The following is a 26901-nucleotide window of genomic DNA, read 5'->3' as shown; positions in this document are numbered from 1 at the left end:
GCTCTGCCCGTCCCCCCGCGCCAGGAAAATCATTAATCTCCCATTGTTTCCCTGTCCTTTCCCAGACTGCCTTCAGCGAGGAAAAAACAGCGAGAAACAGCGCAGCAGTTTTTTCCACCTCCCTGGCCAGTCATCCTCCTCCCAGAGCTCCCAAATGAGGTGTTAGCGCTCCGCACACGCAGGTTGCAAGGTCTCTCGCTCCCTTCGGGTGACCGGAGCGGTGACAGCCAGGTTATCCTACCTGTTGTCAGTCCCAACAAGCCGCGTGCTGTCACAACACGCCTGGCACCTGGCACAGGCGTGGTGACCGTGCCAGAAATCGTTCTGTCCCGTCCACCTAGGGGCTGTTTTGGGACAGAAGGGGTTTCCCTTCTCTGGTCCAGACCAGTTCTGACCTTAAAAGCAAAAGTTTGCCGTGCCTTTTGTGGGACGGGACATTCGGCCAGGGCTACCCTCCCCTCCCAGCGGCACTGCAGAGCCCTGCTGTCATTGTCACCTGGCGCACGGACACCGGGTGAGCCAGGGGACAGCTCGCCCCTGCCCCGAGGAGAGGAGCTGACGGAAAGGAGCGTGGTGGCTGACAGGTAAACCCCCACTGGCGCCTTCTGCACCTTCTGCCCAGCAGCTCACAGCACCGCGATCTGCCCTGCCCAAACCCGGCGCGTTTTAAAGCTTTTTAATGGAAATAGCGGCGGGGGGAAACGTGAGGATTTTCTCACTTAACTCTTTTTCTGCCGAAGCAAAAACTGGGGGTGAGGGAAGGGGGGAGGGTGATTTTGACAGAAGTATTGCTGGCCAGCAGGTGTTTTGGGAGAGCCTCCTGCATTTATAGGTATAATGGAGGGGTGACAGCTCTGCCTTCCGTGGAGTAGGTATTTCTCTCATTCCAAATCAAAATGAAAGTGGGCTTTTGGAGTTTTCCCTGATAGATTACCAAAGAAGATTAGAACCCTGGTTTTGGATGGTTTGAAGCAGCTTAATTAAGATATTTCTAAATATTTTATTTGAGGATTTTTTCTATTACTTCTAAGGATTTAGCACTTTTTAAATGGACGTTAACTGCAGGTTTAGAAATACAAACTGCTTTAGATTATCATTTCTTCACACTTTTTAGTCTAAAGAAATTAAGATTGGACACTTTGATGGGCTCTTAAAATTTTGATTTACTTCCTGCAGATTTACTTTGCATGAATAGTGAGTCTCTTGCAGCTTTTGTCTGTTTCTCCTGTGAAAAATACAGTTTGCTGAAAAATGTCCAAACAAATTTAAAATGTGCATACTCAACCCATTTAAGCTGGCACATGATGTTTTCTTTTAACAAGGTATTAGTTATCATATACTGTATTTTCAATATCTTAAATTTTTGAGTGAATAGGTATGGAGAATAAGAGAAGGAAAATTCCCAGGACATTTGAGCAAATACAGACCCGTGACTATCATGCTCCTGTTAAACAAGCATTTAATATCTTGTGAAATGCTTCTCTTCTATTTAAGATTAATCTTTTGTATGTTATAAAGAGAATTCATAGAATCCACAATTTGTTTAAATAATGCTGAAAGACAAAGTTGATAGAGACAGAAGGGGCTAAAGACAGTTGACTTGCTACCCTTGTAAGCAAGTAGAAGTGAGGTTACAAAGGGATTTTGTCTTGCTATTTATAAAACATAGGCTTGGTACAGAATTAAATGCATGCAAGAAGTGTCTCTACTTGCAGGTTTTTCGCTGGAAAAAGATAATTACTGTGTTTGTGCATGCCAGTCAGTTAATTTTTTGTGAGAACAACTAAAGATAATTTCTATGTTCATGTTATTCAAAGTAAATAATAGTAAGCATAGAGATTTTGTGCAAATGCATGTTATTTCATATCTCTTCTTTTGAAAACAGTCCTTTATAAGGAGAAAATTCTTTTGAAATCTTATAGGTTGTTTTAACTTAAAGAAAATAGACTGGTCTTCTCCCCATGCCCATATAATATGCTCCGGATGGGTTTGCAATGTTCATACTATCAATGAAAGTGGTAAAAAAACAGTCAGGCCTCTTCCACTTGTTTAATTGCAAGTTGAAATTATTGGCATTTGTTTTGTTTTGGTTATTTTTTGTCTGCATGTTTAAGGCAAAGAGAAATCAAGTTCTTTCCAATCACAGCATTCAAAACCAAAATACAGAGCCTGAGTGCAGTCGTCTGAAGTGCTTAGGTCCAGCAGAGGACAAGGCAGGGTATTTGCTCATCATTTATCACAGGAGACTGGTGACTCTCCCCTTTCCCTGTGGCACACACATACTCCTTAGCATCTATCACTGCTCTGGTGGGATGAAGCCTCATGTGGGTTCAAGGAGGCTCTTAGAAGGTGAAGAAACCCTTTTGGGGGGTGCAGTGGGCAGCACTGGGTTATCATCCAGCACTTTTACTCAGTGACCCCAATGTTCCTGCAGAGCTTGGCACCTTCTTGCATGCTTGGGCAAGGAAGAGTGTGCTGCTACCACAGAGACTCCCAGGGCCTTCCAGGTCAGAGAAGAACGGATGATATGGCCTCTGTCTTCCGGAGTGAGGAGATGAGCCTGAGGCAGCTCTTCCTGCAGGTGGAGGCTGCCTACTGCTGCGTGGCTGAGCTCGGGGAGCTGGGGCTCGTCCAGTTCAGAGATGTGAGTAGTGCCTGGCTGGCATGCTGAGCTGTTGGAGATGTGTCCCAGTGTGTGCTTGTCCTTTCCTCAAAGCACTTGGGAAAGATGCACCTATAGGGAAGCCAAAAAGTTCATGGTGAGAGCTGGATTTCCCCAAGGCTGCTCTGAAACCCATGCATCATGACAAGGCCCCACCCATCCTTGAGCCCCATCCAGTGCTCCGCATGTCCTCTGCACAACCGTAGAGCAATCTATAGCATCACTAAGATGCAGGAAGTTTCTCCATGAAGGCCCCTCTGTGACTGCTGCTCTCACAGCCAAGTTGTGTGGAAAGCCACAGGTCCTAGGCCATGAGGAATCCCATGGTATTGCCCTGCCAGTAGGACCCTCTCAGACACAGTGGTGTTTGCTGTCTGCACCAAAGGCACTTGTTCTCTGCTGATGTTAAAAATGTGTGCAGCACTGTGCAGCCTTCAGCCCCAGGCTTGTTTTCCCTCCTATTTTCAGCTGAATGTGAATGTGAACAGCTTCCAGAGAAGGTTTGTGAATGAAGTGAGAAGGTGTGAATCCTTGGAGAGAATCCTGCGTAAGTAAATGCTTGTCAAATGCAATTGGCTTCCTGCCAACTGGTGGTGTGGGATTTAGTTCTTTAAGTGCCCTCACACTGGGGAGCAGAATTAGTGGCAAAATTCATCTGAGCCCCTGGAAACGTTTTCCATACGTCAGCTAATTACCACTTCACCCCATATGAGCAATAAATTGTTGCTCCTGTTTTGAAGCAAACCGAAAGGAGTTTAACAAGCTTTTATAAAATCACAAGGTAAATCTGGGGCTGGGCAGGAGACTGGTCCAGATAACCTGACTTACATCAGTGCACCAGCTGTTGGCACACACTTCTTGTGGCCAAGGGCTTCTGCCTTGGAATAAATCCTTAAAACCCAAGCAGCAGAGCTTGTGATTCCCACTGTCCTGTGGATATGTGTTGTGGGAGCTCTGCACTCTTCCCACCACAATGCCGGTGCCCACAGTAGTCATGGTGGCAGCACTTGTTGGGCAAAGCAGTGGAACCTGAGCTTTCTGTGTGCCTTACTCACTGCCCCAAATAAAGGGGGCCATGGTGGCCACCTATGCCAGGGCTGAGGGCTGCCCGCATGGAAGTGGGTACTGTGAGTTCAGAAGAAACAGCATCTACACTGAGAAAGGAGGCTGGGGGTGTTAATTCCTTGGTGACTATGTGAATGCAACTGGTGTGATGGCCTTTGTATATCACTTAATCTGGTCACACCACCATGGGATGCCTTGGTCTTGGCTGAGCAACAAGCTGGTGACCAGGATGATGCACCGGGGATGATTCTGTGTTGAGACTTCTGTGCTCTTTCCTTGCAGGTTTTCTGGAAAATGAGATGGAAGAAAATGTTGAGATAGTCAAAGGAGAAAAGTACCCAGAGACCCCTCTGCCTCGGGAAATGATTGATATGGAGGTACAGAATTTGGAATGGACCCAGGAGAAAGAAGGGCTGTGCACCAAGTTCTCTGTGTAATGTGCTCAATAGAACCCTCCCTGCAAGGAAGAATCTGGTGCCTGAGGCTGGCACAACTCTCCCTGCCCAAGGAGGTGCTCCCTAAGTTGCTGCCTCAGCACTTAGGCTGAGGCTGATCCTGCTGCAGGTTCCTAAAGGAGCCCAGTCTTTTTACCATCCCCTGTGAAACATCCCTCTGGTCCCACATATTAATGAAAAAAGTATTGCTTTCACAGAATGCCCCCATCATCCTATAGGAGACAATAAAAAGGGTTTGTTGATTTACCAAGAGACCTGATGTTAGAACTCACTTCACTAAATAAAAAACCCAGGACTGCCTGTCCTGCTGGGAGTATGTTTTTGATGCTGGGGCCTGACACAAATACTTGAGCCTCACTTTTGGATGTGCAAGGGATGCTTTATTCTAGTCCAGCTAGAAGCAAAGTTTATTGGCAGGGTGATTTTAAAATGCTGCATACATAGGTGAATAGAAAGGAAAATTCAAGCTTTCCAAGAGCTTCAGCTTAACAAGAAATTTGGTTTCCTGGTGTGTTCCTGGCCCCACATCATCACCTAATTTTTGGCCCATAGCTAATGAACTTAAACCAATGTAGGTTGCTTTTGTAGTCAGTAAACTGACAGCCAGTCAGCCTGGGATCTGAGATGTCTGTGAGGAACCACAGAGATACCCAGACAGGCTGAGACACCCACACCACACACACACCTACTACTAGCCTGTGCTTGGGTCAGGACCATCAGAACTCCAATGCCACAAGAAGACAACACACCCATCAGGGAATGTTTGCAATGGAAAAATAATGCATTGGCATTGATGAATATCTTCGTAGAAAAAGTGTTTATCAAAGTGTTTGTTGAATATTTTTGTATTCTCCCTTGGGCAAAAAACCAAATGGAACTGTTGTTTAAGATTTGGGATCAGCTTTGGAATGAGCCATTGATTTGCTTCAGAGTTTTTCTGGATGTGCTTGGATCCTAAACAGACAGTGCTGGAGAAACTTGAAGCTGAGCTGCTGGAAGCCAACCAGAACCAGCAAACACTGAAGCAAAACTTCCTTGAGTTGACGGAGCTCAAACATCTGCTGAAGAAAACTCAGGACTTCTTCGAGGTGAGAGGCATCTTTGCTCTTCCAACAGAGATGTGGAAGGTTCTTAAAGATACTTGCATTTTTCATCTGGTGTATGTTGCTTTTAGAGGTCTTTACAACAAGCCATTATGAGGTTTGCAAAAACACCTCAGTCACTTTGGAGCCTGCATTGCTCCATGAGTCAGTGGGGCTCAAAAAACAGCTCACACATCTCTTTGAAAAGAGCATTTATGCTTTTCCATTGCTAAGATATAGCTTACTTTTATTGTTTTTCCTTCAGCCCAAATCTCTATGGAAAGCTACCTTTGGGAAAAAACTGTTAAGAGAAAAATGTGAAAATAGTTTTCAAACTGGCAATGCTGAAGAGTGTTTTTTAAAATTAATGTTTTCCAGGCAGAAACCAATCTGCCAGATGATTTCTTCAGTGAAGACACATCTGGACTGCTGGAGCTGAGGAGCACTCCTGCTGCTGCAGCTGCCAAGCTGGGGTATGTATTGGTGATGGCCTCCAGCTTGGCCAGATTTCCCACCTGTTCTGCATTGCTGTGACACTGGCACAGCTTCCTTCAGCTTCTTACCAGAGGGTGCTCACCAGCCTCCTCTGCACAGCTGCTTTATGAAGATAAGAGAGTGACTGCCCTCAGAAATTATCATCAAAACTAGGGTCAGGTTATGGGTCAGTGGGATAAATGGACTTCTACTTGCAGGCCACCAATTCCAGTGATCCCTTAATACATATTGACTGAAAATTGCTATCTTAGGGCATCTCACCCATGGGCTCAGGTATCTGGCTACCAGTCCTTGTGGATGGATGTCTAACCACAGAAAAAGCCATGGTATTGCACTGGGCTGCAATCTAATGCTTTCTCAGAAAACGAAAACAAGAGATGAAGATAAACCACCACTTCAAAATTCCTCCTGCCTCTGCCATTCAGGCACTGTCATTTGTGTGACTTTAGGCATCTCTTCATTCTTCCATTTCTAGTGAGAATTGTCTCTTGACCTTCACTTGTTGATCTAGGAAAGCTTTTCTTTAAAGAAAGAACCATAGGGTAAAGTCAGTAGATCGAGATAAAAGCTAGGCTTGAGCAGGGAAAGTTTTCCTAGAAGTGCCTGCAGCAGCAGCAGAGCCCTGGCTAGCCCTAGACTAGAATGCAAGAGGTCATGAAATCATATGTGCTACAGGTTCTAAAATACATAGAATGGCCTTGTAATTTATTTATCTTGTAACTCTGCTCAGATTCACAGCAGGGGTAATAAAGAGGGAAAGGATGATTCCCTTTGAGCGTTTACTGTGGCGAGTCTGCAGGGGAAACATCTACCTGAGGTACACAGAAATGGACACCCCCATGGAGGACCCTGTGACAGTAGGTACCAAGCTGGTTTTGCTCTCCTCTGCCCTGTGTGGATGCTTGTGACCTGCAGACACAACACTGGTGATCTGGACTGTGCTGCAGCACTGTGCTGCCTCTCCAGAGCTTGGGGTCTGAGGGCAGCCTGTAGGGGAAAGGTGGGAGAGTTTGAGGGTAGGAGAAGTTTCTCTGACATTGTTTTCCCCTCTTGCTACTGTTGAAGTGGGTTCCTTTTCCTGCCTGTCAAGATGCACATGAGGCCTCACAGTGCAGCTGTTTTACAGAGACCACCATGGAAGTGGACTGTGTCTGTCCCCACCTGGAATTAGCCATGGAGGGTCAGTTTCCCTTGGTGTCTCTGGGTGAACCCCGTGTCCCAGTGGAACTCTGTCCCCTCTGTTCCACACTGCTCCTTCCCCCTAACCAAGAGCTGCTGCCCATGCCTGTTTCCTGAAAGAGCATCTGGAGAAAACACTGCTGATGGGAAACTGGGAATGGGGGATAAAAGCAACCAGTAGAGAGGCTCCCAAGAAAAGATATCAGCTTATCTGCACTGGACTCTGGGTGTGTTAAATTCTGCTTGAATTGTGTGTTGCAGAGAGAAGAAGTGAAGAAGAATGTATTCATTATCTTCTATCAAGGAGAGCAGCTTAAACTAAAAATCAAGAAGATTTGTGATGGGTAAGGCAGGCCTCTGGGCAAGCCACAATGACTCCCATAGAGGTGGTTACTGGCAGTCCAAGCTGGCTGAATTTGGAGCTTGATATCAGATCTCCAGCTCTCCAGCTGTCAGCTCTGCAATCAACCTCCCTTCCACTCCTAATCATGAAGGAATCCATCACCTTGGTACTTGGAACTCGAGATCCTACATTGTCCAAAGTGGCATACAACTCTTGAGAGCTTCACTTGTTAGGTTTTTAACTTGGGACATCTAAAAGGGGACTGTTTTTTAAAAATACTCAGTGCTCTTTCCCTGAAAATCAGGGGCCCTAACTTGAGCACTGGAAACATGGTAATCCTCAGCTTGCTCTCTAGCCTTCCTGCATTTCTTCATAAAAAGATGATGCTGTAGTTTATTCAACCCTTTCCCAAGGCCTTTGAGCAATATCTGTGTAATCAGAGACAGAGCCCAGGAGAGAAATGAAAGCTTCATACAACCTGATTTGTTTCCACCCTGTTAAGCATCTTGAAAAGATAATTCAGGTTGAATATTTTGTTACTCTTTCATAATGCTGATGACCAATGAGCTTCATTGCAGTGTAAATCAGATTTGATGAGAGGATCTGTCTGCTGTCACCAAACCCATTTCAGGTATAGCCCCTCAGCCAGCCAGAGCCAGCCAAGAGCCTGCAGGGAGAGGTTGAGCAATTGTTCTTCCCTGACATCTGCATTCAAGGCAAGTCTTTCCTTACATCCTCCCTTTAATCAGAAGGGAGATCCAGATCAGTTCATCATCAGATCATCCAGGTGGCATGACTGACTTCAGTCCCAAGAGGTGGCAGAACCCTGAGGTCTGTTAGCAATTCCTGCATTCGAAATGGGGTCCTTCAAGATACCTCCTATGAGCAATGGAGGGCAGTGCCCATCCAGAGAGAAATTCCCCCCTCCTAAGGTGAGCATCTGTCTATAAAGCAGTCATGGAAGGGAAGACTCCCAGCTCTCCGTCACTGATTTCTGATCCTGAAGGTCAGACATACAGAGAGTTCTCCTATAGCCATTGTCAGGCAGCAGGATCAGTCTGCTGCTGCCAGTGGTCTTTGAGCTTTCAGCAAGCCTCTTTCTCTTTCTGGATTACAATTTCCTGCAATATAATAGAACCATAGAATAAGTTTGGCTTGGAAGGAGCTTTAAAGATAATTTCATTCCAACTCTTCTGCCATAGGCTGGGACACCTTCCACCAGACCAGGTTGCTCAAAGTCCCATCCAACCTGGCCTTGAATACTGCCAGGGATGGGGCAGCCACAACCTCTCTGGGGCACGCTGTGCCAGGGCCTTGCCACTCTCACAGTAAAGAATTTCTTCCTAATAGTCAACCTAAACTTACTCTCTTTCAGTTTAAAGCCATTCCCCCTACGTCCTGTCACTATATGCCCTTGTAAAAAGTCCCTCTCCAGCTTTCTTGTAGGCCTCTTCAGGTACTGGAAAGCTGTGGTAAGGTCTCCCTGAAGCCTTTCCTTCTCCAGGCTAACAATCCAAATTTTCTCAACCTTTCCTCATAGCAGAGGTGCTTCATCCCACTGATCATCTTCATGGCCCTCCTTTGGACTTGCTTCATCAGGCCCATGTCCCTCTTATGTCTCATTTCTTTGCCTGCTTTTTAAATGCTGTTCAGAACCCTTCTCCCCTTTCTGCATGGGCAGTTGCTGGTGGTGAATGCTTCCCATTGGATTTTCCTCTGTGCTGATGGCCTTGCAAGTCACCAGGTCATACTGTTAGAACTGGCTAGGGTTGCCCACAGAGTGCTGAAAGTTCTTAATTTTGGATGTAATTTTTTTCCCCCTGCAGCATTTAAAATTCCCTGCAGTCAAAAGCCAAAGACTCTTTTTCTGGGATGGGATTAAAGGAGCAAGCAATGCAATGCCTGTCAACATAATTATTGTTGATTGACACCAAAATCACCCAAACTATAGGCACAATCTTCTTCAGCTAGGTGTCAGGCACCGCTGGAAATGTGAGCAGATCCCTGCAGGGAGGTTGTGATGTGCAAAATTTCTAGGAGCTAGTGTTGCAGATGTATGTGGTGGTAGGTTTGTAGAAAGGAGTTTAGACTGGTTTCTCTCAGGCCCTTGTAACTGAAGGAAAATACACCTACTAAAGACAAATCCATAGGACACTCCTTGCAATGCTAATGAACTAATCTTTTATGTTCCTTCTTCCTTTCAAAATTTTGGTTCCATATGCATGGATGTTTTCCTGTGTGGCAGATTTCTAAATGTATTAATTCTCTGACACTTTTTGTGCTCTGTGGGCCATCAGCCATCCCTGGTACCCAGGCCAAGGCATCTTAGTCTGATCCACCTTTAAGGCAGGGCTGATTATACCTGAAGCAGATGGCAGTGTCATTCCAGCCTCAGCAGGATATTTTTGCTTAACACTAAGTCATCATTCATGACAAATAAATATCCTGCAAAAGTCATGGCACTAGTCTAAGCCAACCTCCTACAAGACAGGCTAAGATTTGTTTGCAGAGCTGTGTGCCTCAGGTTATGCTTGTAGTCCCTGCTTGACTCTAAATGGTAACATTAGTCTGCCAATTTCATGAGCATTAAGTCCGTGCACAAATTTATTAGTGAAAGGTGTAGAGGGAGCAGGAAGGAGGAAAACGTAAGAATTTTTCTCCTTTTCTTGCAGCTGTCTCAGTACTAATGTGAATACTAAACTGGGTTTATCAATGGAAGGATTCCCTGCTGAATTCTCCTGAAGCTTTCAGAGATGTCTGTGCCATTAGGGCAAAGCTGATACTCCGTATGCAAAATGGCTGTTAAAAGATCAAAGCAGCACTGCTGCAATAACGTTATTAGGAATGGGGGGATGGTGCAGCATAGAGGAATAAGCTTTCAAGTTTGATTAAAAATCCTTATTGAAGATGAACTAAGATCTGTGAAGAATAAGAAGATGGAAATAATTAGGTAGGGTGGAAACCTTTGGAAACAAATACCAGGTGTTGAGTGAGGAGAAATTCAATTCTGGAGAGGGAAGTTTAGCTGAAGAGCATGTGCTGTCATTACAAACAGCTCTGGGCTGATCTCTAGGAAACTGCAGCATGTTTTGTTCCATTTGCAACTGTCCTCACTTGGATGTGTGATGGAACTGGTTTTGCACAGCAGGTGGTGAAATATCCTGCGCTCAGACAAAGCCAGAATATGATGCTTATCTGTACAAAGAGCCTGCACACTTTTGTCTCTTAAACAGGGATAGACCCCTATGACCCTGTTACATCTTTTAATTCATCTCACATGCAGAAAGACAGCCCTTTAGCAACCCTAACTCAGTGTATCCATGACAGGATGGTGGAAATGTGTTGCCTTAGGTCAGGACCAGGAGATCTCTGCTCTGCAGAGAGGAGGGATCTTTTCCTGTAAATCTCGTGGGCACTCTCAAAGTGGCAAGGGTGGCACATGCATTAGATATCACTGAACTAGCCAAGCAGGAAAAAAAGGAAGGATGTCTGCTATTTTAGTTACTGCAGCAGCTCTGTTCAGTTCAAGCTTGCAGGCAGAGAGCAGCAGCAGTGCACCCTGTGGCCTGTAAGGTCCCAGAGGGAACTCCTTGTGCCTACTGTTGTGCATGACAAGTACTCTGGGACTTGCTTTGCAGGCAGGACAGCTAGCTGCACACTTCTCAGAGAGACATGCAACCCATTTCTAATTGTCTGTGATGGGATCATATAGCAGCTGTACAACACTGCAATGTGCTATGCTGGTGGAAGCACCCTTACACCAGAGCGACCTGCAGCTGAACTAGAGCAGGTCGAGTCCTGTGCCATAGCTGAAGCAGTACCTGCATGGAGCCAAGACTTTCACTCACATTAAAATCCCACATTAGTCCTTCTTATACCACACTAAAGAAACCCACTGAATCTTCCAAACAGAACTTTGGAGGTGAATTTATAAAAGCTCTTTTACTGGTTTATCTAAGCCAATGTAGCAGATACCGCTCTCAGGTGCTTAAAACTTTTCACCCATGTTTCTTTTGCTCCCAAGGTGTCTAGCCAAATAGGTGAACCAGAAGCATACAGCCATTCTCCTGGTTTATCCTGGAAATACAGTCCCTTTGTTTGTTCACTTGCTTGTTTTTTTTTACAGGGTTATTTACTTATGCAGCCTGCCCGCACAAAGGGCATTTGCTTGCAGTGCAGCACTAGCTCAGCTGATGCCTTTTCCCAGTGCCTGCAGGAGGATAGTGCAGACAGGGACAGGGTATTTTTCCAGCCTCAGTGCAAGAGGGACATCTGTTGGCTGCTGTGTTAGTGAGGCTGCCTTTGCCAGAATGGTTTTTGTTGAGTCTTGTTGCAATTCAAGCAGCTTGTGGACAGAAGGGAGATGCCTGCATGTTAGCCCTGACCTCTGTATGACATCAGGTCCTGCGTATCACCTAAGACAAGGAGATTTTTTTCAGGTAGAACAGACAAAAGGATCCTTATTCTCATTAAGGGATAAAGGTACCTATTTGCATATTTTTGTGAGACCAAGTATAGCTTTGTGGTATGTGAGAAGAGCATCCTGCTGTGTCAGGAATGAAGTCCAGTTTCCCTGCTTTTGAGCTGAGAAGAGTACAGAGGAAGAAAACTCAGTCAAATAATGGGTGTTTCTCAACTCTCTCTTACTGAGGCTAGATTTCGTGCCACAGTCTATCCTTGTCCAGAGTCTGCCACTGAGCGCCGAGAAATGCTTGATGGAGTCAACACAAGGATTGAGGATTTAAACACAGTAAGTGGCAATGGCTTTACTGAGGACTGAACCCTACAAGTAGGACCTGCCCAGATATTTGTCCTGTCTGAAACCATGTTGCAGACCACACAGGTTGTCTTCCCGACACCTTATCTCATTATCTCCATCGTTCATTTATGCAGCAGCACTGTGGTGGCCACATGGTCAAGTCCCAAGACCATGAACTGTAGTTCTACTCTGGGTGTGATATGCCCCAAGTTCGTGGCACAGAGCTGCCTGCAAGAGATGGCAGCTTGGGAGCACATGGTGAGATGAGGCCAGTCTGTAAACAACTGGGGAGGGAGCCAATTCCACAGCTCAGTAACCCCCAGTGGTCTCCTCTACACTTACAGTGACTCAGGACCATTCAGGGAGAGTCCTTCGTGAGCAGCACTGTGCACCTGGTGTTGAGTGATCCTGTGTCCACACTTGCATACACTGCTCTCCCATGCACTCATACAAATAGTTCCTTTTCATCAACCTTCTTCCACCTGCCCTCTCCAATTAACTGAGTAGATCATGCCCCCTGTGCTTCCCTAACCTGAGTCATATTCGCTCTAATTGCTGTTCCCTGGATGCTCCTAATTAAACCTTTCATCCTCCGAGCCAACCACCCTGAGTCTTGCCCTATGCTGTGCTTTCAGGTGATAACACAAACCGAGTCCCACCGCCAACGACTGCTGCATGAGGCAGCAGCCAACTTGTGGTCCTGGGAGATCAAGGTGAAGAAGATCAAGGCCATCTACCACATCCTGAATTGCTGTAACATCGACGTCACCCAGCAGTGTGTCATTGCAGAGATCTGGTTCCCAGTGGCTGATGCTGACCGGATAAAAAGAGCTCTCCATCAAGGAATGGTAAGAGAGCAACATTTTGGGTCCTTGAAATTCTCACATGCACTGAATTGTTTATATGTTGAGCATACATTCGGACAGGTCTGTTACTGTAATGTGGGGCTCCCTTTTCTGTTTTAAGTTGAGGCTGTTCCAATGTCATTTGACCTTTCATCTTTTGACAGATCTTAAGGTCAACATTAAATGTTAGCAGGTTTGTGACAGACCCTTGAGCTAGAAGTGGTGTTGTGGGGCCAATTCTTCTATCCACTCTGTGTCTGCCTTTGTCACTGGATTTGCAGGAACGCAGTGGCTCCACGATTGCCCCCATCCTCACTGTCATACACACCAAGATGGCACCGCCCACCTTCAACAGGACCAACAAGTTCACAGCTGGATTTCAGAACATTGTGGATGCATATGGTGTGGGCAACTACAAGGAGATGAACCCAGGTGAGAATCACTCTCCTATGTGCATCTGGTTTGTATAAGCCAAAGTAAAGCCTTTGAGCTCTCCCGCTATCCTAAAAAAATGTTCTTGCTGCTGATTGAGAAATCTGAACCATATTGGAACTCTTTAGTGTAGTCATGGATTTTCTCAGGCAAATAATTTGCCTCTTGGTCTTCAGTGAATGATTGTGATGAAAATTAGGAATTATACAAATACAGGATGGAGAACAAATGGTGAGGTAGCTGTTCTGAGGAAAAGAATTAAGGTCATAAGGGAAATGTAAATTAAGCTCCCTGTGTTGAGACAAAGAAGATGAAAAGGATGACAAAAGTCTGAAACAAGGGTAGAGAATCTCAGACAGACCACTGAGAATTAATAGAAACCTAGAAATTGGGACCTATGTGAGAGATTAACTCAGATTGTTGAGGCTGAGCAGTTGAGAAACATGATAGTAACCTTCAAATACATTTTTGTGTTGCAAAACAGAATGCAGTTATCTACAGGTGGTGTTTATTATGGTGAGGCGAGAAACAAAGGATAAAACTGCAAGGATAAAACAGGTCATACAACTGAACATTCTTTGTGATGCTAAAGCTAGTTCTGCACTAGATCTGACTGCCTGGTGTGTAGAGGAGGGATTGAGGAGGCTTTTAAGGGAAGTACCTGTAAGGAATGAGCTGATGGAGTAGACTGCTTCTTTAATGAGGCCTTTTTGTTCAGAGAGAGCTGAGCTTCTTGGCCGTTCCCTCCTGCAGCTCCCTACACTATCATTACTTTCCCCTTCTTGTTTGCGGTGATGTTTGGGGACTGTGGCCATGGCGCTGTCATGCTGGGCTTCGCACTCTGGATGGTCATTAATGAGAAGAGCCTTCTGGCCCAGAAAAGCACTAATGAGGTGAGTACCAGGGAACTGGTGCACCCTAACAGCATAGGGAAAGGCTCATCAGCCCCTCAAAGGCTGTGTGGAGATGGTTCAAAGATACCCGTGAGGCAGAGGTTTGGTAATTCTACCTACTTATACACAGAGGGCCTAAGGGACCCAAAATTTTCTATGAATAATTGTATATACACAGATTAGTATAATCATGTCTACTGTTAGTTAAGGCCCACTAATTGATGGGCCTGCAGGTACTTTGGTCACTGGCTCTGCCTTCTCTCCCTGCAGATCTGGAACACCTTTTTTAGCGGGCGCTACCTGATCCTGCTCATGGGCATATTCTCCATGTACACTGGCTTAATCTACAATGACTGCTTCTCCAAATCATTCAACTTCTTTGGTTCTTCCTGGCATATCATCCCCATGTTTAAAAATAACACTTGGAAGTAAGTGCTAAATATAGGAAGGAAGTAGAAACACACCAAATGGAGCATGTAGGCTTGGAAAGAAAGGCATCCTGTGTGAGGAAGGGAAGGACTCTCTACTGTGGATGCAGTCATGAATGAATCAGAGCTTTTGTCTGATACACACAGATTAACTCGCTATTGAAATGGAAATGCAGAGTCCCCAGGAACACGCCTGTTTGTTCAGGCACTGATGTGCATAAAAATCTGCAGGTGTCTAGGACTGATGCATAGAGAATTATCTCTGTGAGGGAGGCTGCCATTGTGTGGGGCCCATTTACATGCACACAAGTGTAGCATAACAGGTCACAGAAAGGCTGGAGTCAGCTACAGATATCCTGTGGTAGTCTTCAGCACACCTCACATAAATATACTGTGGGCTTCAATGGTGACATTAAGCTTCAAAGGTCATTCCCTTTTCTCTTGTAGTAAGGATGTGCTTCTAGACAACACAGTGCTGCAGTTGGATCCAGCAGTCCCAGGAGTCTATTCTGGAAATCCATATCCATTTGGAATAGATCCGGTAATTAAATTAAATTGCTCTAAGATAATTTGTATTTAAATCCTGTTTTTACATATCAGGCACATCAGTGGCTCCCTGCACTCTCTCCTGAAACTTTGCTTTTCATTTCTTGCCCTTTGTTCCTTACATAGTTGTTGTGGTTTAGCCCCAGCCAGCAGCCAAGCCTCACACAGCCCCTCGCTCACTGCCCCACCAGTGGGATCAGGGAGAGAATTGGAAGGGTGAAAGCTGGAAAACTCATGGGTGGAGATACAGGTAGTTTAACAGGATAAGCAAGAGCTGTGCACACAAGCAAAGTAAAGAATTAGGCCATCTCTTCCCTGGGCAGGGAGGAGTTCAGCCATCTCCAGGAGAGCAGGGGCCTATCACATCCAAGGATGACTTGGGAAGACAAACACCCTCACTCCAAACATCCCCCCTTCCTCCCTCTTCCCTCCACTTTATACACTGAGCATGATGTCATATGGTCTGGAATATTCCTTTGGTCAGTTTGGGTCACCTGTCCTGGCTGTGTTTCCTCCCAACCTCCCGTCCACCCCCAAGTTCCTCACCAGCCAGGCAGTACAGAAAGCAGCAAGGGCCTTGGCTCTGTGTAAGCCCTGCTCAGCAATAACAAAAACATCTCTACACTATCAAGCCAGTGTTCAGCACAAAATACAGCCCGACACCAGCCACTATGAAGAAAAATATCTCCAACCCAGGCAAAATCAGCACAGTCCACCCCTTATTCCATACTATTTACATCGTGTTCAGGTGCCACCACTCCCCCTCCCATTCATCACTCCTTGTGAGGCTTTCCTTTAGCAATTAGCAATTAATAATATTGCTAACAGTTCTGTACCAGGCAGCAGCAAAATGGTAAGCAGGAAGGAAGTTTGATTTTCCAGGAGAATGGTCTTGTGCTACAGTCTCTTTTCTACCACACATCTGCTGGACTCTGTTTCCTTACCTGAGTACATAACCCATTCCAGAGAGACATCACCAGTTTGAAGGCAGACTTCCAAATTTCATGCAGCCTATTTGTTGCATGAAATGTGAAGTAAATGCCAGTATTAACTTTGTCACATTTTCTTCTCTGTGTCCTGTTTCCCTTTTTCTTGTTGTTTTGCCTTTATCATGTATTGAAATGTACTTCTTAACATCAAGCTTTCCCGTTTCAATCTTCCTATTAGTCAAATAACCCCCATCCCTGCTGGTTGCACACTCATTTCAATTGGTCATCCAAAGAAACTCTATTCTCTCTGGTTTTCAGAGACATTGACCTTGTAGTCAGTTTTTTATAAACTCATCTTTAAAGCTCTGCCCAGTATGTGGGCAGTCTGGTTCAGAAAATCACGTCAGAAGCAGCTGAGTTTTCTGCATCTTTTCCTGATACATCTCTAATTTAGGTTGACCTAGACCACCTATTCCAGGGAGAACCTGGCTTCTCCCTGTTCAAGAGCATAAAAGTCCTGGCTGGGAGAGAAGAATGGCTGAACAAGTGCTGGCAGGGAAGGGGTGAACTGGAAGTACCAGCCCTTTTGTGGCCCTCTCTGAGGAGATTATCTGTGTTACCTGCTCTGAAGGATGGATCGCACTTTGCAATTTGCAAATCCTGCTGGGATGACTGAGGTCTGAGATGAAGAAGCTAGGCAGTCTCTTGGATATCCAGTGAAGAGGCAAAGCATGTCAAACAAACACACAAAGGCCAATGTTTCACCCTCCAAACAATCCTGTCCTCCTCCTTTCTCTTCAGGCACTATACTTAGTGTCTGAAAAGTGGTGTCTACTCACTGTCTCTGAGGACAGAAGACTTTGGGGTCTAGGAAGTTTGAGAAGAAAGGAGAAGCAACCCTGAAGCTCTGTAGCATAAAAAAAGGCAGGACTGAGAAGAGCTGTATGTGCTAACATAACTAAATAGTTAGTGCAGAGAGGAAGGCAATAAGCTGATCTCCATGGCCAAAGAGTTGAAAAGAGTTTTTTCTGTTCAAACAGAAAGTTTCAAAAAGTTTGAAAATGCTCTGTCTGAAAATGTACTTCTGTGGTGAGGGTGGAACTAATTTTGGTTGCAAGCCGGAGGGGTTTTCTCATGCCTTTCCACTCTTGCTAAAGATGACCCAGCCTAAGGATGGGAAATGACAAAGAAAAGATATAGGTTCTGCTACCAGCCTTTGCAGTGGTTCCTGGAGGACTGTAGCAAAGCCATAGGATAATTTAAAATCCCTGTTATTTCCTGTGTTAAACAAGTTTAATAACTTATACATTTTAGAATAATATCTTGGCAGAGTGAAAAGTAATAAAAGAAACATCTAGATTTCTGTGCCTTGTTACCCTCTTACTAGAACTGGTAGGCGTAAATTGATGGTGTCAAAGCAGCAACTTCCACAAACCTTCCATTAATTAAACACCTGAAAATCTTGTTCTTCCCTCTCCCTGTTCCTTTACCCAAAGATCTGGAATGTTGCATCAAACAAGCTGACTTTCCTGAACTCCTACAAAATGAAGATGTCGGTTGTCATAGGGATTGTGCACATGATTTTTGGAGTGATACTCAGTCTCTTCAACCACATGTAAGTTTATTTCACCAAACCTGTTGCTGCAGCAGCACACAAGTCCTCATCACTGTAATTCATTCAGAGAAAACCTCATTTTTTGGACTGATGATTTGAACTTTGACCTTTCCCCGGTGTGAGTAGAAATGTCCCATACACTGACAGACTCACACAACGGCTGATATGTAGTGCTAAGTCCAAAGGACAGCCATAACATTGCAGGTATTTTCTTCAATAAACTCTCTTTTTAACTTACTTTCTTATATTTTCTTATATTTAACTTGCTTTCTTATCACATTCTTATATTTTCAATTCCACAGAAATATTGAAGCACACTAAATTAAAAAGGTGTAGCACCTCCTACTATTTGACATATTTCCTTTTGAAAGACAAGCTCTTTTGCCCTAAACCAAAACACACTGAAATCTTACAGAGCATGTGCATGTGCATTTCACCTAGCTTAGCAGCCCTTGGTCAGGATTTGTGGGTGAACTTGTCTATATCTCTGCCTCTATGTTTTGCAACAACAAATAAAAAATTGTGATAGAGTGAAGGGGCTGACACTGTAGTGTTGAAAGACTCTCCAAAGCTGCAATATGTGTATCGACCTTCAAGGACAGAAAGTGTTTGAGAGGACCCTACAGGATTGATACTACACCTCATTTTGACCTTTCTCAGCATATAATGCTCAACTTTGTGAATAAGACATTTTTTGAAAATTGGATTTTATTTCAATGTAATAATTTTTTGAGGTGCTGAGATACTGGTAGGTCAAATACAAAAATCTGAAGATAGTCAGTATAACAAAGCTTTTGTATTTAAACAATGGCTTTCTTTGATAAAGCTTATAAGGGACTTCTTTCTTGGCTAGTGATAGTTGTAAATTTGTTAGGCTGTTTTCCAGAAACTAAGTACTGCCAGATTTGGGTGCAAAGTTGTATTAATATCTAATGTATTAACTGTAGTTTTCTTTCCTGATTCTTCCCAGCTACTTCAGGAAATACATAAACATTATCCTACAGTTCATTCCAGAGATGATTTTTATTATATCTCTTTTTGGCTACCTGGTCTTCATGATTATTTTCAAATGGTGTCATTTTGATGTCCATTCATCCCAGAGTGCACCAAGTATCCTCATCCACTTCATCAACATGTTTCTGTTCAATTATAGTGACACTTCAAATGCTCCATTGTATCTGCATCAGGTATGGATCAAGCATGATCATGAATCCACTGTAGTTTTGTATTTGTAATGGGTGTTTTGGTGAGTGGGCATAAAGATATAGGCTCAGAAGCTTGAACACAAGTGAAAGTCACAGAAGTAAAGTTTACTTTTCTGGTATTTGTGTTGGCCTTGTCAATGGGGAGGACAGATCAGCAGAGTTGCAAAGGAAATCTCTTTTATAGTGTCATTCTTACAAGAATAATGATGCAGTTGAAGATATTGTTGGGGGAAAAGAATCAAAGACTAGAGATATAAAGCTGTGTATTGCAGGCATGCTGTCCTGCAGTCTGGCCACAATGCTAGAGATATCTTCCTTTCTTGATAAGTTCCTATTTCATCTTTGGAAAGCTTTACATTTTCACCTAAAAAAAGTAGAAGTAGCTAGAGGATTTTCTGGCAGCTTTTTTTCAGGAATAACTCATCTTGGGAGTTCACTTTAAAAAAAATAAAGAGCAAGCAAAAAAATCTCCCCTAAGAAAAAACTTGTTCTAAAGTCATCTCAATTTATATTCTCAGAACATGATTTTTTTTTTTTTAATTGATTTTACATCAGCAGCATCAGTGAAGAATCTGCAAGCAAGTACTGCATCCAGCCACATGTGTACACCCACATCTATAAGTTGCACACTGGGTACTCCCACATGAGCTCAGTTTTAGGGGCAGCTGGTGAGTCAGTAGAGAGCCCTGATCAGCTCCAAGTAACTGTGTTAAGGATTCAGGCGAATTTGGAAAAACACAGTCTTCCTAGCCTTCAAACATTCTTTAGATAACATTGTGCTTTGTAACAACCCAAAGCTTTCCCAAGGTGGCAATTTTTTTCTCATATTCCTATCCCCCTGCCCCACCAGGAACAGGATGTGCTATCTGCCTGGGTAGTCTGAATGAAAATATTGTATGAGCCCAATCATAAGGTGATCAGACATCTGAGCCAGCTTTAAAAAAATTGCAGAAGTTGTGGTTTAAGGTTTTCTTTGTTTGTTTTGTTGTTTTCTGGAAGTACAGACAGTGATGACAGGACAGCAATAGGGGTGCTATTCTGCAATATAAGAACACCTTATATTGTGGTAACAATCTGTTACCAAGCCTAAGCTATGGGGTTCAATTCCTTCTGGAATTGCAAATGTGGAGTAAATCCAGGGCAAGACTTGAATGACTTGGCTCTTGCTGCAGCCATTCTACACGGATCAAAGCAAGGCAGATTGACTGACTCACACAGAGTTAGGACATTCACTTGGGACACTGAGCAGCCAGGTTCAAGTCAGTAGCACGGGATTTTGGTAAATTAACCGTTTTCAGCATGAAAGCTTTTCATCTCCAGGTCTCCAACCATCTCTAGCTGAATGTGCTTTCTGAGCCTTAAGCACTATACATTTATTTTTATGTTCTCACAAGCAGAGAATACACAGCCAAATACAGCAGGGAGTTGTATTTGTTGTATTTAAAAAAATACCATCATATAGACTCAGGTTTCTAACCATAAATGTAGTTGGCTAAAGGAAGTAAAGCAACTTCTTGCTCTTGTTGTTTTGTCTTTTAGAAAGAAGTGCAGAGTTTCTTGGTCATATTTGCTCTGATTGCTGTTCCCTGGATGCTCCTAATTAAACCTTTCATCCTCCGAGCCAACCACCAGAAAGCGCAGCACATGGTAAGGGATGTGGATCAGATGGGGGGGATTCAGTACAGCAAAGACAAAGCTGGGGAGACAGACCCTGAAAACTCTTTGTAGTGATGTAATTAGGCATTTCTCTGACCTCAGGCTTTCTCTGACAATTTTAAAGTGTGCTTTTATGCCATATATGCCTAGGACATGTGTATGGACATGTCTAAACCATCTAGACTAGAATCAGAGAATGGCTAAACTTGGAGAAGGGATCACTGAAGGTCATCTGGTCCAAACTCCCTGCTCAAACAGCGTCTCCTAGAGCTCATTACTCCAGTTTGTGTCCAGACAGCTTTTGAATATCTCCAGTGAAGGAAACGTTTCCCTGGAAGCAGGAGCTTTGCTGGCAAGGACATACCCTATTTGTTAAGCTGACACCAAGCTCTTTCACCTGCTGTATCCAAAATCAAAGAAGATTCAAAGATTGAAGTGCTGGTAAAGGCAAGACAGGGAAGAGACCTCAGTTGTCAGTCCACAATCTCCACTAACCATTAGCTGGCTGCTCTGTAGAAATGGGACATGTGAAAGTCCTGGCCTTGGAGAGAGCAACAGTGCTTGAAGGAGAGGCTTGATTTAAAAGCTGTTGCCTGCTTTCTATTAGTTCTTTCTTCCTTAAGTGATTGCCTTCACATTAACAGAGCCCTCCTTCCCATGGGCTCTGTGGTTTGCCCACAACACACAACTGCAGCAGCTGCTCAACATACAACTGCAGCAGCTGCAGTTTCCCAGTTGATCATTAATTCTCTCTTTTATTACACTAACAGGACTTTACTTGTCATCCAAGATTTACTTCTCTTTATAAACATAGTTAGTGCCTGGAGTGCCTTTTATAGGGCACAGATGCTTCCATTTGAAGAAAGAGATGCTGGTTTTGCTGCTTGACCTTTTCCAACCCAGTCACTTCTCACCTATAATTGAAAGCCAGGTCCCTGAGAGATGTTTTCAGCCCTGCCTCTGCACTGTAATTTCTTATTTTGTCTTTCTCTTCTGGGATTTGGATGAAGGCTTGACATGGCTGTCTCCATCTCCTGCTCTTATGCCAGGAACATCTGACAGGTTTTACCCACCTCCTATTGTGCCCCCATATTTCTGTTCCTAATCTTCATATGTTAGCTGTCTGATCACATCCTACATTCCCCTAGATTTATATGTTTGCAGCAAAGTCTGTTTTCTATGCTGACATTCAGGTAAAGCAAAGATAAAGCAGGTGTGACAATCATAACTGCTGCAATAGGAAACAATATGTTGTCAGGCGACCTTTCCCATGAGACCTGCTGGAGGATATAAAGGGTGACAAGGCAGAACCTGACAGAAGCCGTGAGGTCTCTATTTGGTTATGCTGTGTAATAGGAGTATTAAATCAGGTTGTTCAGGCCTCTAGAAAAGTCCTGTAAATAATAATTGCAGAGAGCTTGCCACAAGGTTTTTGTCAATTTAAAGTAAATCAAGAGCTTTGAATTTTATTTCTGCCTGTATCCAAGAATTGTGTGACCTTCATCAAGTCGTATGATCCTCTCAGGCTTTGTTGCTCTTTCCCTTGACATTAATTCCTTTGATTTGCACCCATTTAATTGGGATCATCAGCTTTAAAAGTACCTCAGTTTTCTCATTTGCCAGAAGTGATGGATCTTCTCATGGTGGGAACAAAGAGTGTATTGTAACACTAGAAACTAGCTACAAAATAGTTGGAATCACTGGAAAATGCTCTAGAATGGAAAATATTTAGGTATTATTAGCCATTTGGTGGGAATATTCAATTTCTGTGGCCCACGATGACTATTGTTGAAACTGTCTTCATGTTCATGATATAATCCTTCATCATGAGATTATTGAGGGAGTTCTGTTCTATGGACTTCTTCATTTTGGTATCAATCAAGCAGACTTCATTTTGTTTCTGAAAGATCCATTCTCAAGCCATCTCAGAAAACTCAGAAGGTGAAAATGAGGTAGATGTCCCAGAGTCCAATCATTCCAAGAAAGTTTCCCATGGAGACCACAGCGGTGGCCATGAAGGACATGACGGTGGTGATGAAGAGGTAAGAAAATCTGGGCAGAAAATTGTTCAGACAAACACAACAGTAGAAGACACAAAGTTAAGCAGAAGGCTTTTGCAGAGTTGCCAGCCCTTCTTTCTAACAAGATTTTAACACATACTCTTGTAAGAGTTTGTGTTTTCAAACAGATTAGGATTTGAACTTTCATTGAATTAATTCCTCTAAATTTTTCCCTTGGTTTTGCCTGGCGGTTGCAGGCATTCTCACAAACCTCAAGCTTTTACAAGCCTCAAGTTTTTGTTTCTTCAAGGGTGTCATTTCACTTTCACATTGTTTCACTGTTCCTCAGGTTGTTTCACTTTCACATTGCACCCAGAGAAGGTCAACCCTTTCCCAAGTCAGTGAGCTTTCCTTCCTCTAAATTGCAAAGGAGCATTTAAAGTTGGCAGCCAGAAATGTTGACTAGGGAGAGAATCCTTCCTTGGGGAGATATTGTCAAGAGTTTCTACAGTAGGAAGCAACACAGGAAAAAGTGACAAAAATATTTGTAGCAGTTGGGAGTATCAACGATATTGAATGTGGATATGGCTGGCTGTTCCCAGTCACAGGGAATCTTCACAGCTTTGCTTATTCATTATTATGAGATACAGTTATTCAGTGATATCTCCCAAAATGTGTATGTCCTTAGGCAGATAGTCTGAAAGGTCTTATTTTACATAAGAATTTCTGTCTCTATAAAAAATCACAGAGATTGGCAGCTACTGGATTGACATTGAAGGATTTGAATCGTAAGAGTGGGACATGAGCTGTTCCCCAAACATTTAGTTTTCACTGGAATTGTATTTCTCCAGTGAGAATGTATGGGAAGATCATACAAAACTGACACTTTTCAGAGCAGGCTCTTTTCCAGGGAAATACCTTTGTGTTGATCAGGATGTAGCAAGGAAAGGAGTATGAAGAGCCTTTGGTGGGGTGTTGCCCTGCTAACCAGAAAGCTGTGACGTGAGAACGAATAAAACTTTTTTCGTTTTATATGTTGTTTCAGTTCAATTTTGGAGACATATTTGTCCACCAAGCTATCCACACCATTGAGTACTGCCTTGGCTGCATCTCCAACACAGCCTCCTACCTGCGGCTCTGGGCATTGAGCTTGGCCCACGCACGTGAGTGATTGTCCCCCTTTGGTCCCCTCACCATGCTGGTCATGGCTTCTACTGGTGTTTTACTATTCCTGCAAATTTCTTCATGGAATCCAAGTTTCTACTTGCAGACATTTATCTATCAGGATGTTTTGCTTCTGATTAGATCACTCCAAGGGTTTCATGGCGGACATCTCAGTTTTCAGAGGTGATCCCTAGGAGTTCTGATTGCATTCACTGGCTGTCGCCCCTTTCCTGTGCTGCTCTGTAGCCACTCCTCTGGAATAGTCCTCATGGTGTGTGGCACAGTGGGAGGTGTAGTCCACTTGTGCAGTCCAGTCCATGGAGGTGAAGGAAGTATGGGAGCCATAGCAGCCTTTCCCAAGAAGCATTTGCTATAGCCTTAGGGTATGCAGATAAATGCCAAAATAATTTGAAATGGTTATTTTGATTTTGTTCAGCAAACAAAAAAGAAAAGATCTGGCTCAAGAGCTTCTGGAATTTGTAATTTTTACTGGGATTTTTCCCAGAAACACTCAGTGGAACATCACATTCCATGAGAAATGTATAGCATTTCAATGTCTTTTGTCTTCGTTCATGATAAAAACAGATGCTCAAATACTAGAAATTGCCTCAGGCGGGAACTTAGATTTTCAATGTTTCTAAATTTTCTGAAATGTTTTTTATTAATATTGCTGTAATGCCTCTGGCTAGGAGTTGCACCTGCCCTAAAGAATTGTGCACACAAAAAAGGAAAACAGAAAGGAGGGGCCTACGGTGTGGTGTGCCATGAATTGACAGGGGTGACCTGTACTCCTTGGCACAGAAATGAGCTTAGTAAGAATTGAGTGGAAGCTGATACACATTAGCTTTACATGGAGAACAGATACCTAAATAAAATAAAGCAACTGAAAAGCTTAGCTAAGGGCATATGTATTTTACAAATGATGAAAAATGGTTGAGCTGGCAGACTATATGCCCATAGCTGCTGCTCAGCACTGTTTTCCCTTTATTTCCTTCTGCAGAGCTGTCAGAGGTTCTTTGGACCATGGTGATGCACAACGGGCTCAGCAGCAGTGGCTGGGCAGGTCTCATTGCCATCTTCATCATCTTTGCAGCATTTGCAGTGCTGACAGTGGCCATCCTGCTGGTCATGGAGGGGCTCTCAGCCTTCCTACACGCCTTGCGCCTGCACTGGTACATGGAGTGGTCCTCTAGAGCTTTTCCCAGATCAGTCTTTAGGAGGGAATAGGCTGCGGGAACATGTGGGCACAGTGTTAGACATGCAGTGACAGTGCATTGGATCATTAGTTGCCTTTGGCAAATGAAGTGAGGGAGACTCTTCCAAAGGGAGCTCAGAGATCCCTGCTTCAGCCTGCTCCCTGGAGCAACCTGCTTGTCCTCCTGCACCTGTGGTGGTTTTCAGCATGTGAGGCAAATGGCAACCTGCAGTTCTGTCCCAGTAAACATGCAGAGCCACTGAGGCCTCTTTGAGCTGCATGACAAGGCCCAAAGGCAGCATAGCCACTCCACTGGCTCTGTATCTCACTCAAGGATCTAACATGACAGCTTCCAAGGGCAGCAACAGTTCAGCTGGGAGTGCAAAACCTGGTGAAAACTTGGGTCTGTGCTTGTGCCATCAGCACAAGCTGAGCTTCAGGCTGCTTAGGCTTTGTGGCAAACCAGTTCCAAGTTAGCCCATGTTGGTCTTAACTGATCATCAGTGCAGGCAAGGACAGCAGTGCGGACACACCATCAGCATGTGAGTGAGAACAAGGTGACAAAACACCCTTCCCCACCACCACAACTAGGCATCCTACCTGAGCTCCAAGCTATGATCTTTTCCACCAGGTAGTGTCCCAGCTTAAGTCATAAACACTGCCAAGGCAAACCATGGTGCAGGTGCTTTGTGCAGGGAGGAGGAGGTGTCTGTCTCCCACCAGTGTGCAACCAGCAGGAGGTTATCCCAGCTCTCAGAGCTACTAGAAGCAGGTTACCAGGCAAGGTCCTGCTGATTGGCCTTGTGATGATGATTTCCAGTCCAGCTTGATATTAAGTTAGAGGTGACATGCGCCACGTTGCTCCCTGGGCTGCCAGTGTCTCACTTCTGGTCCCATAAAAGGCCTACATTCACAGCTTAGAGTCTAACATCTTGTGACCTCCCTTTTCCAATGGGTGCCAGGTTTCAGCCTCTTGGCTGGCTGTAGGTCCTGCCTTCAGGCAACACTGATGCCTCTCTCTGCTCCTCCCTAGGGTGGAATTTCAAAACAAGTTCTACGTGGGAGCTGGGTACAAATTTTCTCCATTCTCCTTCAGTCACATCATCAATGGCACTGCAGAAGAGTAAAACCAGTGCTTCACTGCTTCCCTCCTCAGACCAGGCTCTGTTTCCTTGTGGTGGCTCACCCACAGAGTAGGGTACATGGGATGAAAGAGAATGGGATGTGGCCCTTGAAAGAAGAGCTGTAGATTAATATGTCCTAGTACATTCCAACATACTGCTGTATCAGCTAAGAGCTGACTTGTTGCAGTGTGCATTTTGGATTTCCTAAAGTTCTGTATGTTTTGTTATTAATTTCTGTAATGGTTTATTCCTAACACCCCTATCCCCAAACCCCCTGATAGTCTCTTCCCTGTGGTACCCTGTCAATCACCTTGTTAGATCTGGAAACTTCTGGGAAGAAAGCCCTGGGATTCGGTTAGGTGAGAGGGCAACACCTTTTTCCTTTGTTCTGTTAAGTTCCCCTGTTCTGGGTCACACCCTCTCTCCCCTGCTATTGGTTTTGGGTTCTCCTCTCCTGGGGGACGTCCCCCTGGTTCTTAAGGGGAAGCCAAAAGCCTGGAGCCAGGCACTCAGCACGTGGGCCAGAGCCTGAAATAAACCTTCTTACTCCCCATGTGTGAGCCCTCCTTCCTTCAAGCCGTAACCACATTTCTGTCTGAGGTTCAGACCCACAAATATTGCATCATATGATTCTCTGGAAGCAAGCCTAGCCAGTGGAAGAAGCTCAGAAGAAACCATACTGACCTATATCGGTTGGGCTGGCTGGACCCTTGGCTGAGACTCTATTGATGTCTGCCAAGTACCTCAGTATTTGATGGGGTCAGCTGCCTACTGCTTAGTTAAAAATAGGAGATGCAGCTTTGGAATTAAATTGGTTATTAACAATCGA

The 26901-nt window shown here is 44.3% G+C and overlaps 1 protein-coding gene across 3 annotated transcripts; it reads left to right on the top strand.

Moving 5' to 3' along the window:
- Window positions 1-82: 82 nt before the first annotated feature.
- ATP6V0A4 (ATPase H+ transporting V0 subunit a4) lies at window positions 83-26901 on the top strand. Of its 3 annotated transcripts, none has more exons than XM_083859494.1 (21): window positions 83-584; window positions 2435-2644; window positions 3131-3209; window positions 4010-4104; window positions 5145-5270; window positions 5643-5737; window positions 6490-6616; window positions 7200-7282; window positions 11938-12031; window positions 12676-12888; window positions 13167-13317; window positions 14071-14210; window positions 14481-14638; window positions 15086-15179; window positions 17610-17728; window positions 18699-18915; window positions 20473-20580; window positions 22497-22631; window positions 23635-23752; window positions 24754-24925; window positions 25982-26901. In XM_083859494.1, the coding sequence occupies exons 2-21, from the start codon at window positions 2453-2455 to the stop codon at window positions 26073-26075; spliced, it is 2610 nt and encodes an 869-aa protein (XP_083715620.1). In that variant the 5' UTR covers window positions 83-584; window positions 2435-2452; the 3' UTR covers window positions 26076-26901. The 3 variants fall into 3 exon arrangements, with proteins under 3 accessions (XP_083715620.1, XP_083715619.1, XP_083715621.1); XM_083859493.1 differs by lacking the exon at window positions 83-584 and adding an exon at window positions 592-703; XM_083859495.1 differs by lacking the exon at window positions 83-584 and adding an exon at window positions 742-868.

This window comes from Zosterops lateralis (genome assembly GCF_965231275.1).
Source record: "Zosterops lateralis genome assembly, chromosome: 4".
Classification (NCBI taxonomy): domain Eukaryota; kingdom Metazoa; phylum Chordata; class Aves; order Passeriformes; family Zosteropidae; genus Zosterops; species Zosterops lateralis.
The sequence above is the reverse complement of the archived record's forward strand: the minus strand, read 5'-3'. Positions and strand labels throughout refer to the sequence as shown.